At 32.1% G+C, this 14,197-nt stretch overlaps 1 protein-coding gene across 1 annotated transcript in view; it reads right to left on the reverse strand.

The window, feature by feature from the left end:
* Nucleotides 1-14,197, reverse strand: part of LOC145286120 (acetyl-CoA acetyltransferase A, mitochondrial-like) — a 152,921-nt gene that overhangs the window by 6,558 nt on the left and 132,166 nt on the right. The window contains exons 10-11 of the mRNA XM_080134820.1: nt 12,399-12,512; nt 4,067-4,131 (exon numbers count right to left, since the gene is read on the reverse strand). Of these exons, the coding sequence (XP_079990946.1) occupies nt 4,067-4,131; nt 12,399-12,512 (179 nt within the window). The remainder of the gene's footprint in view (nt 1-4,066; nt 4,132-12,398; nt 12,513-14,197) is intronic.

Raw genomic sequence — 14,197 nt, forward strand, 5'->3', positions numbered from 1 at the left:
CAATTTTATTACAAAACTTAAGAATAGCAAAAAAATGCAACACTTCTGATACTTATTTATGACTGATAAGAAGAACAATCTGTGAGTTCAATTCAAAATTCCATACACATTCTACAGTTTAACTAGAATATTCTCAAGTTCAAAAAGATGCACCTGAAGGAAGTTGGAGGTTGAAATATGAAAATAACAATCAAAATGAAAATGGTAATTTAAATAATGTGGATAAAACAAAAAAAAAAAACAAAAAAAAACATTTATTATGCATGAAGCTGGATACTCCACCAGACTAGATTAATTCTTTGTCCTGAAATCCAGTAAAACTAGAAGACCACAAGAAAGATACACTATAACATATTTAAATGGTCAATTTGGGAGAGGAATATTATGTTCTCAGCTTCTTTACTAACTTGGTGTTTGAGAAGTAAAAAAGAATATTCAAACAGATTAAAATCAAGATATAATGATACTAAACCATATATCTATAATCCTCATCCCAATTTTTATTAAAATCGGTTACATGATTTTGATTCTAGAAAATATCTAAAATTTAGGGCTTAAACTTAAGGGGGATTAAAAAATTAAAATTTGGGGAATTTTGCTTAATTGGTATCGAATGGTCATAGATCAAATTCAAAGGAAAATCTGAAATATTTTCATTTTAAACTGGAGCATTAAATTATGCGCCCAGCCATCAATTTTGCTATGACGGGTCAGAATCTAAATTCGAATTGTGGCAGGTAAAATTTCTGGGGTATTTAAGGATATGAAAACTACAGAGCAGAATCCTAACAATCCCGAATTTCTCAAAAAGAACACGACTTTTTGCAGAACTGATTCAATGCTTAGACGATAGAAGTCTATCTCTGATTATAAGAGATGCCTTGGATGATGGACGAAAAGCATCAAACATATTAAGAGAACATTTATCAAAAGGGAAATTGAAAATTATATCTCTATATGCAGAACTAACGTCTAAAACGTAACGAAGATGAGACTATTACTGACTATAAGACCAGAAACAACAGCAAATGCATTAAAACTCTCGGGTGAAATAATAAGCAATAGCCTGTTAATCTCAATGATATTCAAGGGACTTCTATCTGATTTTAAACCATTTACAACTGTTATAACGCAAAAAGACAACCCCATAACTTTCAGTGAATTTAAAGTGGCATTTTGCAACCCCTTCTTTGTATTATTACAGGTCTGAATATTCTCTCTGTTTTAGTTTGTATTTCTCCTCACACCACAACTCATTTTTGCAACTCCCTCTTTTGGAGGTCTGAATGATGAGAAAATCTGAATATTTTTAACAAAAAACTTTAAAATAACTTTTTTTTAAATTAGATTAAATTTTTTAAACTTCTTTCAGAATAGAAAATCTTTTAAATTTAATAAGGAACATATTTCATATAGGTTTCATTAACAAATATTCAGTACATAATGAGAAAAATAGAGATGAAAATTTCAAAAGGACCGTATAACTGGTTACGGTCAATAGTAATCCTCGCCAGCGAAAGTCTTTGTTATTGTATTATTATTATTTAAAATATTTTGTGTCCTGCTCTTTCGCGCGAGGACTAATTTAAGTATACAGAAATATATAAACATAATAAACATATACCTAAAAATATATTAAACATGTACTGTTATATTGTTGGTTCCTGGAAAACACCGGAACCTAATTAATGATTATTATTATGATTGTTTCAAAGTCTAAATGTTTTGTCAGCTAAAATATGTAGTTAGAAAGTTAACTTTGGAATTTTAACATGAAACAAACAGTTAAGAATTTTAGCTAACAATAATAACAAATGGAATCAGTAACAAGCATCAGGTGATCTAAATTTTTGTGCTACGTTTGAAGATGATGATGTAGTTACAAAGAAATAGTTTTCATATATACATATTAGTCAATTAGAGCTGGTCAGTCAAGTTGAACAGACTAGGTGCAATGGCCGGTTGCAATGGCTTTTGTTTACTGAGGAAGGTATCAGGCCAGGATAGCAAAAATGTAGAAACGAGGAAAGCATGCAACTTCCAAGCGGGGAACATCTGGAAATAAAATTTGCATGAAAATATAAATAGAGACTTGTTAGTCATTTCTTGGGATAAATCTTCATTGCAGCTTTTGCAGATCCACCAATCAAGACCAAAAGATGTACGAAGGTATGTTTCCTTGTTTGGCCAGATGCAAACTCCAATTAAACTGTTAGTCGTCATTTTGTAAAGAACTGTCTGTTCGTAAATTGTACATGTGGTTATAGTCAGCTAACATACTTCCTAACTTCTGGTATGTCTGCTACCGGAAACAGTGACAAGGAAATCAGTTCTTTCACTTGTATTGTTCTTTAGTATTTCTATTGTGAAGCAATTTAGTAAAATATAAGAAAAGGACATGATTGAAAAATATACAATAAAAATTAACAAAATTATAAAAAGATAAAAATAATACAATTAGTCTTTATTTGCACTTTTAATAACAAAATTTTAAAAATAAAAGATTTTTGAACATGTTTTCAATAATTCTGAAAAAAAAAAGAGCACAAAAAGTGTTTTTAATAATTCTTTAAAAAAAAAAGAAAAAAAAACTAATTTCAATAATTTTTAATTAAAATAAGACCAAAAAAAACTTTTCAATGATGATTAAATAAAAAAAAAAAAAATGATTGGAAAAAAAAAAAAAAAAAGTAATAAAAAAAAGTAAACATACACAGAGGAGATATAGGCGTGAGAGAAACAAAGGAACGGACTTGCCTTGCCCCCACTTCCGGTAGCAGACACACTGGAATTTAGGAAGTACGTTAATACTACCATTCATATTTGTTGAACTGTATCTATAGGGTATACACACTAATAAATATATGTGCACACACACACACTAGATACCATCACACACATATGAACTGCATTATATATAGAGGAACTAGATGATCACAAATATGTTACACACGTTAACGATAACATAAATATATGAACATATTAAATAAACTCATCATATACAATGCAATGCTTCCATTCAGTCTTGAAAGACAATTGATATACCCTGTAAGGGTTACTGCACATGTAATTGTCAGGCAAGGGTTGCACAATCCAACCACACCTCTCCTGAATTGGCACTGCTCGAGTCCAGTGGCAAGATAAAGTACAGGACGACTCTGTGATACTATAAAGTGGACCTGAGGTGGACCTGAGTCACTAAGTACTGAGAGGGGGGCAATAGACAAAGGAATAGGAAGTGTCTTACAATAAACAGAGATGGGAAGTAGCAAATAATGAATCTGTGGGTATTTTTAGATCGAGCCTTTTAGATCTGACAATGACAATAGAAACCTACAGAGCAGATAACACAAGGAAGGGCAGATTCCAGTAGCCGGGGTCAGGCACTTCAGATACCGATGCAGAGAAGACAATTGACATCTGGCTGCTGGTTGTGGTAGCAACAACGGTTGGATAGTTTTTAGAGCTGACTGCAGAAACAGAGATAGAGACGAATTGCAACTGACAGACGAACGTAACATCGATAGAACGAGGAGAAGACACACACACACACTCACAAGTCCAACCGTCAATTTATATGTGAAACATTGGTGTCTGTGTTTTTCCTGTTTTACTTTATTCTTTTATTCTTTTACTTTGTGAACCCATGTGTGTTCCCATCAACATTCGCCAGCGAGAAAATGACGATCCGGCCATAAGAAGAATAGTTGAACGAAAAATCCACAACACACGACGTTGGGGGTCGGCGATCGGGGCCACACATGTGTCACAACTGAAAACAATGCCAAGATAAGTGGAGAGCACATACAGCACCTGGAATTTCTAAATAGTCACCCATTTTAGTACTGACCAGGCTCAACATTGCTTAACTTTGGTGATCTAACGTGAGCTGGTGTGTCAATGGTGATTATCTCATACATCCTTATATATATACTCTATTATATAACACTACCAAACTTTATATCGAAATATACATGCTCTACTCAAAGATTCCTTCTTTTTATAATTTTCTCAATGTTATATTGAACAGTTGGTAAAAAAGAAAATAATTAAATATTGTAAATACCTTCTCCATAGCGATAGCAGGAGCAGTAGGGAAATCAATTGGGTTGGTTGCAGCATCAGCAAAACCTAATGGACAAATTTTTAGGATATTTTTGTTACAAACATGTAAAAAAGATGAAATAAAAAAGAAAACTATTAATGCTCAGATGGTAACAAAATCGGTGCTGCTTTTTACTGAGACTCAAGTGAACTATGGCAGTTCAAAACAAGAGGAAAACTTATCAGTAAAAAACCGGCACTTCTTCATTATAATAACAAAAAAATCTGAAAATCAAAATATTGCATTGCAAGTAAAACCAGTGGTATCTACTTCATTGTCATGTCGCAGTAATAAACATATCCAAAAATTACAAGGAAAAACGATGAGGTAAGAAAATTAATTATTATAACAGTTTTCGAAGACAATTAGCAAATATCGAGTCCTGCTAAATTTAGCCTAAGATTTTCAAACTTTTCAAAAATAATTACTAAGTACAGGCAAAATGAATGCCGATACTCAAAATGTATAAACATTTTGACCCCTCCCTTTAACTTAAAAATTCACCAAAAATCAGGAAATTAACCAATTTTAATGAAATTTCCAGTATTTATCAAATAATGATCACGGAATATAATGAACTAATTATTTTTATTTAAATCATAGTTGAAATGTATTATTTTGTTTAAACAAAAAATACCTTTATTAAAGTTATGGTTTTCTGTAGTAAAAACAAAATAAAAGAATTTATTTTTGCTTTTTTTATGAAAATAAAGTATCTTAATTTGTAACAAATTTTAAAAAAAATTATTTAATTCTTACAGGAACATTACGAAAAAAAGCCCCTAAAGTCTGTATTAATGAATTCGATATAACTCAAAGAAAAATTAATTTCTCGAACTATCGATATTACCATTGAATTAAGCATTGTTTATTTAATATTTTCACAAAAAAAATTATAATAGCAAAAATATTTCTACTTTTTTTTTTCAAATTACAGATTTCGCATGAGTTTTATATACTTTTTTTTTTTAATTACGGATTTCGCATAATTTTTATATGCAAGATTTTAATAATTTCCTTGCTCGCATGAATGTGAAACTTTCGGCGTAACATAATTTTTATATAATTTCGAACAATTAAAAAAAAAATTAATTTAAAAACAGGAACATAAAAAATAATTAAATTAAAAAAAATGATAAAAATTGATACAAACGTTCAGAATAGGAATGTACAGATGCACGTCTGGGGAAAAAAAGAAATCTGACACCCCTACTTCCTTATACTATCATAACTTTATTTTGAAACAGTGTTTCGATTGGCTGTAATTTTGGGTTTCCGTATAATTGTGTTTACAAACCTTTCTTTGTTGTGTTTTGGCAAACGGCAAAATTTTTTACTTTTTGAGGGCTAATTAAGCTATTTTTTGTACAAACGAGATGTTTTTTTTTTATTTAATTCAATATCTTAGGACTTAACTTTGAAATAGACCCAGAAAACTAATATTTATCTTTTAAAGGACTTTTTGCAATGAATTTATTTAACTTCAAAATTTAGCTGAATTGGTTAGCTCGCCGTGAAAACATTTTTCATAACATTTTTTTTTTCATGTGTACAAATATTTTTTTCCTTTAGGAAATTAACTTTAGTCTTTAATCTTTCAAATACAATCAAAAAGTAGTCGGAAACCTATAAAAAATTATGATAAATCGGCTTTCAAAACTAGGTCCCTCTATATTTATCCGCTCATTTTTGCCCGTACCTAATAATTACCCCCCTTTGTTAAAATTTCAACTCTCTGGTTTCTTTTTACAGTAAAACTCAATTTTCCCTAATTTTCTTCCAAAACTATTTTCATTAATAATTAATTTTCTACATCATTATTTTTCATAATTTTTTGGATATGTTCATTATTGCAACATAACAATTAAGTAAATACGATTGGTTTTACTTGAAATTCAACATTTCGGTTTGTGCACTAATAATGAAGAAGCGCCAATCTTTCTTTACTTGCAACGGCCATGTTGGTATCTGTGCCCATAAATATGAACTGCCTGCTAGCACGACTATTATATTTACGTCAAGCTTGAAATAAACTTATTTTTTTGTTGTCGTTAATGAGTCACCTTTTATCAACGGCTGGAGGCCACTCAGAGATAAGAGTTAAAGGGATTAACATACATCATGAAAGGATTGGAAATTTAATATTTCGATTTTCACTATTATAACAAAGAAATGTTGAAAATATTAGTGTACACGAAAAATTATGGAAAATTATCGAGTAGAATTTTAGCGACAAATAAAATTAATTTACTGTTTGGAATAAACATTCGCATTAAGCCAGATTATTTCCCTTCATCTGTTATGAAGACATCATGCGATCTTTTTCATTCAGAGTTATTTGATTCCAACTAAAAACTGCCCTTTTAAGCCATTTTGTGGTTAGAGATATTTTAAAAAAATGATTGACCAAGAGCCAATATCTGCTTCCCCCTTGTAAGACATTCATTGCAAGAACTCGTCTTACGACCACAGCTGGATAAAAATTCTTTTCAAGAACTTCCTATTTGTGGGACACATTACCAGGTTACTGTTTCCCTGCCGACTACAACATAGTCATCATCATCATCATGTCAACATATACTTGTTATGAAGTGTCCCCGTAAATAATTAAAGTTCATTCATTCCACTAATCAATTTCAGTCCTCTTGCATTCTTAATCATATCAACCCTTATCCTCAAGTGGCCTTTGGCCTTGATAAGTGGGGACTCATTAGTAAAAAAACAAAAACAAAAGAAAACCCTCAGAAATTTGTTATTAAAAAAAAGTAAAATATATACAAATTGAGTCTGTTTATTTACAAGCGTATAAACAATTCTGAAATAAAGAATCTTATGCCATTTCGTGTTTGCAATTTCAGTCAGCTAAGTTTTCAAGGTTCAAGTTTAGCTTTCACCAGCATTTCTTTCTTTGCCCTTCTGTTTAAAAAAAAAACAAAAAAAACAAACTTTATTTTAACTAAAACTCTCTAATCCCTCCAACACAAAGCGCTATATGATAGTGATATCAGTATGGCCGGCATACTGTCAATATCAACTACACCCTCCCCCACCTAATAGCTGTCTCACATAATAAATTCAATCCATGCATTTAGTGACGAACATATATTTTCAAACTTAAATGTGAAGGACTGAAGGTTCAACCAATGAACGAACCGAGTCTTTCTTACAAAGACGTTCAGTCATATCTAAACATTACATACATCAAATTCATTGCCAAGGTTACTAGAAAAAAATGGTTGGACCATTCGACTACTCCAACAGATATCTCACTGCTGATGCAATCCTCTACCTGTATAAGAACCAAGTACGTCCTAGGATGGTGTACTGTTGCCACATCTGGTCAGGAGCTGCTTGGAGTTCAAAATTGGCTTCGAAACCTGATAGGTAATGCCTTTTTCTCATCCCTGCAACCTCTTTCCTACAGAAGAAATGTTGCTAGTCTGTCTCTGCTCTATTGTTATTTTCATGGTAAGTGCTTATCTGAGCTCCAATCTATGGTACCCCCACCTTGCCAGACTTTCACAAAAAACACTTCAATAATTTCCCCACTCTCTATCTGTGCCTAAGCTTCAACATAGATTCTATGAACAAAGCTGCTTTCCTAGAAGTGCCCGCCTGTGGAACTTTGTTCCAATGGCCTGCTTTCCAGCTGACTACAATGTGGTTGTCTTCAAGTTCAATGTAAACAAGTTCTTGTTGAACCGGCCCCTTAAATAATCAAATTATACCAAATTTCCACTACTAATGATTACTAAGCTATTGTCCCAACCCAATAACTACTGTACACTCATTATCCTCGAGTGGCCATAAGTAGTGACTCCTTTGTAAAAAATCCTGATGGACTGAACCCATTATGAAGATGCATAGACTTTTCTAAGGATTCCATTCCATGTTGTAATTCATTTCACATTCAATCTCTTAGAGAGCATCATACATTTAGATACTTATCCAGTTTATGACCTAATCTTTGGCAGCTTTGCTTTGGCATCTTTCAACGTGTTACAGAAGCAGCTGGAAGATGCTGAAGCAAAGACATGGAAAAGGGGATAGATTTCACAATGACAAAGCACATTGAAAGTAATTTTTGGTTTCAAAAATTTTTACATGATTTAATGAACTTCATGCTTCCATTGACATGTCATCTCCTGACAGCTGATTGGCTAATCACCTCGACATCTTCTGGCTGCTTATATAAGCTGCCAGAAGATGTTGATGCAAAGTTACTGGAAATTGGGTCAAAAACTGGATAAATACCCATATTTAATTATTATTTTTATATTAACAGGTCACTATTTATCAAGGCCAAAAGCTACCTGAGGGTAATGGTTAATGAGATCATCACTTCGATGATGGACAATATTATGAGGAGGCCGAGAATGATGGATGAAAAATGAGAAATTAAGAGCGCTTGGACTTGAAGATATCTATGTTGTAGTCAGCTAAGAATAGCTGACTACAATATACATGTCTTCAAATCTCACAGAATTCTTCCAGAGATAAGAAACTCTTTTCATGGAAATTCTATTTGGTTTTAGGAAAAAATTTAAATGTAACAGACTGATGGATGGACTACATCTCTTATAAAAATGCTTGGACTCGTCTAAAAATTATATTTTAAATTTAATCATAACATAACCAAAGGATTCCAATAAAAATGATATATAATTAACCATAACAGACTAAACAGCAGAGGTAAGTATGGCAAGGGACATAACTTTCTGTATGGCTTAAAATTATTTATCTCCCTTTGATCGTCAGTTGCAAGATTTCTTTTTTATTATTATTATTGATTTTTTTTGTTATTATTATTATTGTTGTTGATTTTTTATTTTTTTTGTTATTATTATTATTATTTACTTATTCATTTATTCATTTGTCTGCAATGTTTAATGAGTTATTTGAATTATTGAACATTCCAACTGATGTTGTCTCTGGCCTTCTTCAGGAGCACCATGGTGTCATTTTTCCTGCATTTAAACAAGATTGTTCTGGAAGAAAAGCAAATCTAATACATTTGCTTCTCTTTTTCTATTAAAATTCGTATTTTAAATGAGTCTTTCGTGGCTCTTATCGAGGGCTTTTTTGTTTTCATTTTACAATCGGTCACACGTATTTTCATTGCAAAACGTGCACATTGAATGGATGTATATTTTATATTTGTCTACGCATCTCCATAAGTCATATTGATCGGTTTGTTATGCTTTAAAAGTTCAAAAGAAGAAAAGTGAAATGTTTAATATTTAAAAAAAAAAAAAAAGAAAGAAAAAAGATAATAAAGGAAAAACAATTATGAAATACAAATCAAAAGGAAGTGAAAACAGCAAAAATACATAAAAAATAAAAGGCCATAGCATTTTGGGAGTTTGCGCAAATAGAAGAAACATACGATTGGCTGACAAAAAAAAGGGGAGTAGGCAGAGTACAAATTACTAAAGCAGTAGTTTTTTATGATGCCAATATCTCAGTTTGAATTTCATGTAATTTTTTTTTTTCAACTGGATACGTATTCATTTATTTATTGCAGACTATTATCCTCATCTTCTAGTTGTATTTTGTTAATTTTCTTGTTTTCACAATGTTTTGGCCAACTATTCCTCTGCCCATCATCAGGTGGTTAACCGTGACAGGATATGATCGCCAAATCTCCTAAATGCATCCTCAGCAATTACTGCCTTCCATAGTTGTCGTCTCACCATGTTTTGGCCAAGTAAGCCTCTGGCCGGCTTTGGGTAGGATTGAAACTGCTATCTTCAGACAATTCTCACCTGGAACTGTAAAGATTCAATGTCTATCCACTGTGCCACGGGCTCTGAAGGCAGTAATTGCTGAGGATACAGTTAGGTGATTCGATGAGCCTATCCCGTCATGGTTAACCACCTGACGAAGGCCAGAGGAATAGTCGTGAAACAACAACTAAAAAAAGATGAGGAGTCCGCAATAAATAAATGGATAAATAATACAAATTACTCATCTCAATAAGAATTCCAATTAAATGGATACGTATTATAAATTTTAAGAAATTAACTTAACGTAAAAAACATTACATAAGTATTTTTCTTAATCTATGTGAGCATTTTTTTTTAGATAATCCAGAAGACGTAGACAAAGGGCATTAGTTCAAAGTAAAAGATTTTTGGTGCTTCTATATTATACAACCGAAAAAAAATATCAAATTTCAAGTGAAATAAAAGGTACCTATGTAATTACCAGGTCTCAAATAGGAACATATCCAAAAATTACAAAAAACAATACGATAGAAAAATAATTATTAATGAAAAGAGAAATTTGTGAAAGGAAGTGAAATCACTATATTATGCTTACTAAAAAAAGAGATGAGTCGACAGGGGAAATAATTAAGTTCTGTTGCTTATGTCACGTGACGAATGTAATTCAAAATGTTGGACAAAATTTATTCTCCATATAAACTTTATTGAAAACAGTTTTTTTTATCAAAATTATTTTTCTAACTTAGCGTTTTTCGTAATTTTTGAATATGTTACTATTTGAGACCTAACAATTACGTAGGTCCCATTTGTTTCACTGGAAATTCAATATAAAATACAATATCTTTTGTTTTAAAAGAATCTCTTTTTTTTTCTACTAACAAATACATTCATCATAGTTACTTACTCTCTTATGCCATACTAAATACTAAGTAGCATATTTTTCACATAAAATTTCAAATTTTTTTGTGCTATTCATAGCTACGAAGTGGTAGGAGGTAGGTGAAGATGGAAACTGGCATACTCCGGTACTGCACCGACACCGCACATGTAGTGGATATAAACTAAAACGTTCCTATTTACTTACCTCCCCATGGGGACAGAGTTAGACACAAGGTTGGTTTTTAATGTGGGGAAAATCCAGCTCCCCAAAATGGGGCACTCTGGATAGGAACAAAAATAAAAATTGCTTCAGTCATGAAAAGATGAAGTGTAGCATCAGAACAGATACTACACTGTGATCTTGGTATTTATTTGCTTCCCCACGAGAGCAAATTAGGCACAAGGCCGTTTTTTAATGTGGAGAGGGGGGAGGGGAAGGTTAAAGGGGACCAGCTCCTGAGAGGTGGGAAATGGGAGCTGGTAGTGAGAGCCTCTCTTGGTATATAGGGTTGTCCCTACATGGACCAGAAGCTCATTGGCACAAGGACAATAGTCTCTGATTGCAGTAGAACAGATACTACACTGTGATTGTATTTATTTGCTTCCCCACTGAGCAAATTAGGCACAAGGCCGTTTTTTAATGTGGAGAGAGAGGGAGGAGGAGGGAAAAGGGGACCAGCTCCCGATGGGTGGGAAATGGGAGCTGGATAGTGACAATTGGTATGAAGGGTTGCCCCTACATTGACCAAGGTCTGATATGTGGAGTTACCCCCACATATGGTCTTTGCTTGCAGTATCTGTCGGAACAGATACTACACTGTGATCTTGTCCTGAAGGCCGAGTTCACACCAGATATAAAACTAGCACACAAACATATTCTCAGTCTTATGCAAATCACATTACAATTTGATTGTATCACTTTTGATAGGTTTTGTATTAAAAAAATCCATTCTTATTATGCAAGTTTTAAAAATATTTTTTTTTTTTCACACTTATTTGCCTGAAACAAGACGTATTGATACTTGGACATAAAGAGGGGGGTTACTATTTGGGATCATGTCTACAGGGGAGAGTGAGGAGTTGAGCAGAGAGATGTCTGCTTACATTACATTTAAACTTCTGCATGTTAGTAGACAGGGAAGCAGGAAACTGGGAAGAAATTCCAAAGTCTAGCAGTCTGAGAGAAGAAACTAATACAAGGCTTTCCTGCATTTGAGGACTTTAACAGTGAAGAGGTGGGATTTTGTTGCTTGTCGTGTTCCTATTTATAATGCCTCCCCACGGGACAGAGTTAGACACCAGGGTCGTTTTTAAACATGGAGAAAAAGAACAAAAATAAAAATTGTCCCAGCTGTGAAGGATTTCTCCTCCACTGAGAGAGAACAAGAAATTGAAGTGTAGCATCTGAAGAACAGATACTACACTTTGATCTTAGCCCAAAGTTGCTGCTTGTCGGGTTAGCTGGAAGCATGCATGCCGAGGGGGAGCACAAGTGCTAGAAGTTCATCAGAGCATCTTCCATAAAAGTACTAGTAAAACAGGCACAAGGATGCGACATTGATGCTATGCGACATAGGTTGAAGTCATACCTGCGACAAACAATTGCTTGATTCTAAGATTTGGGATGAAGTTCCTTTCATTCAAATCTTTCAGTAGAGAAAATACAAGAAAAGCCAAGAGGAACTTACCAACAATTCTCGCCAAAGGTTTCACATTCATTTTCTCTGCCGCTTTTGCTGTCATGACAACCATTGCAGCAGCACCATCGTCCAGTTTGCTGGAATTAGCAACAGTTACACTGCCTACAAAGAAAATTCCAAATTTATAAAACAGAATAATAATAATATACAATAATAATAATATGCAATAATAATAATATACAATAATAATATAATATATAATAATAATAATATATAATAATAATAATATATAATAATAATAATATATAATAATAATGATATATAATAATAATAATAATAATAAAATAATAATGATATATAATAATAATAATAATAATAATAATATACACTTTATGCAAAACATATTCTTTTTCTATTAACAAATAACGACGAATGCAGAGAATATAGAAATAGTGGATATATTACCTCTACACGCGTCACCAGCGTGCTTTTTAACACAAATTTGAGATATTAATAACTGCCTCCATTTGACACTAGGAGAGGTAGACTATCTTTAGTGCTTGCCATTATAGTTCGATAATGAAGCAAACAAATATCTATCACTCAGTGACGAAGGTCTGAGTTGTCCGAAATATTTGATTTTTATTATTTTTATTTATTGAAAAAAAAAAAAAAAAATTCTATTTCTCGTTCTACAGTGAATGATATGGACACATGCACACATCACTACTCTACACAAATTCAAGACATTAACAACCATCTCCATTTGACATTTAGAAAAGAAAAGTATATAAATATGTCTATAACTAACTGATGAAGGCCTGAGTTGGCTGAAATATTTGATTTCTATTATTTTCGTGTGTAAAAAAAGAAAAAACTAGCATCGAATTTGGTTTCAAAAATTATTTTTTATATTTTTCATTCTAATATTGGATCTATCAAATACTAGTACTCTGCCCGACGTTGCCTGGTTGTAAGATATTCTTAAATATGTTTTAATTTATACAGATTTTGTATTTATTATTATAGAGCTAATTCTCTATTGATTATTATATTGCACTCAATATATCATAGTAACTCCAAAATTGAAGGAAAAAAAAAATTACTTGTGTGGCTTCAGCTAGAATCGAAAAACAAAAACATTTGACTCTCCAGTGTTATTCACTACCATCTGAGCTAAATCCACATGTTTATTAAAATTTTACAAATTAATTGACTTAAACATATAAATGTATATTTATGCATGTGTAGAAGAGCATTTCAAGTTGACTTACCAAGTTGCAATTTTCCAATTTTGATTACTTAGCAGCTATTTTTACCAGCTAAAAACCAAATCGAATTTGTTCCATAGATCCGAATCTCTTATATATCAAGTTTCAAGTCTGTAGACCAAAAATTGACAAAATAATTTGGTTGAGACTGTTCTACGCACACACAAGGTCATTTACATATAATATATATATATATATATATATATATATATATATATATATATATATATATATGTATATATATATATATATATACTGTTGATTTTATAAAATTATTTTTTATATCATGACTTCAATTAAAATTTAAAATGTAAAAGCCAAGTATTATGGTTCAATTGTGCTCTAAACAGAAACATTCATTTCAAATGCACCTATCATATTAAAGAACCCACTGTTGATTTTATATGCTTGGCTTTTCGGCTTGTGTGGTAATAAAACTTCTCAAATGCACTTGTGATGTTAGGCTGTGTAAGGTGTTAACTTTGGTCAAAAGCGCCTCTTCCTTCTTTAATCGGATTTTTTTTTTTGATTATCGATACTTATTGAAGACATTGTGATACAAAACCTATCTAAAAA

This window comes from Euprymna scolopes, chromosome 10, assembly GCF_053919585.1.
Source record: "Euprymna scolopes isolate OS-2025 chromosome 10, ASM5391958v1, whole genome shotgun sequence".
In the NCBI taxonomy this organism is placed as follows: Eukaryota; Metazoa; Mollusca; class Cephalopoda; order Sepiida; family Sepiolidae; genus Euprymna; species Euprymna scolopes.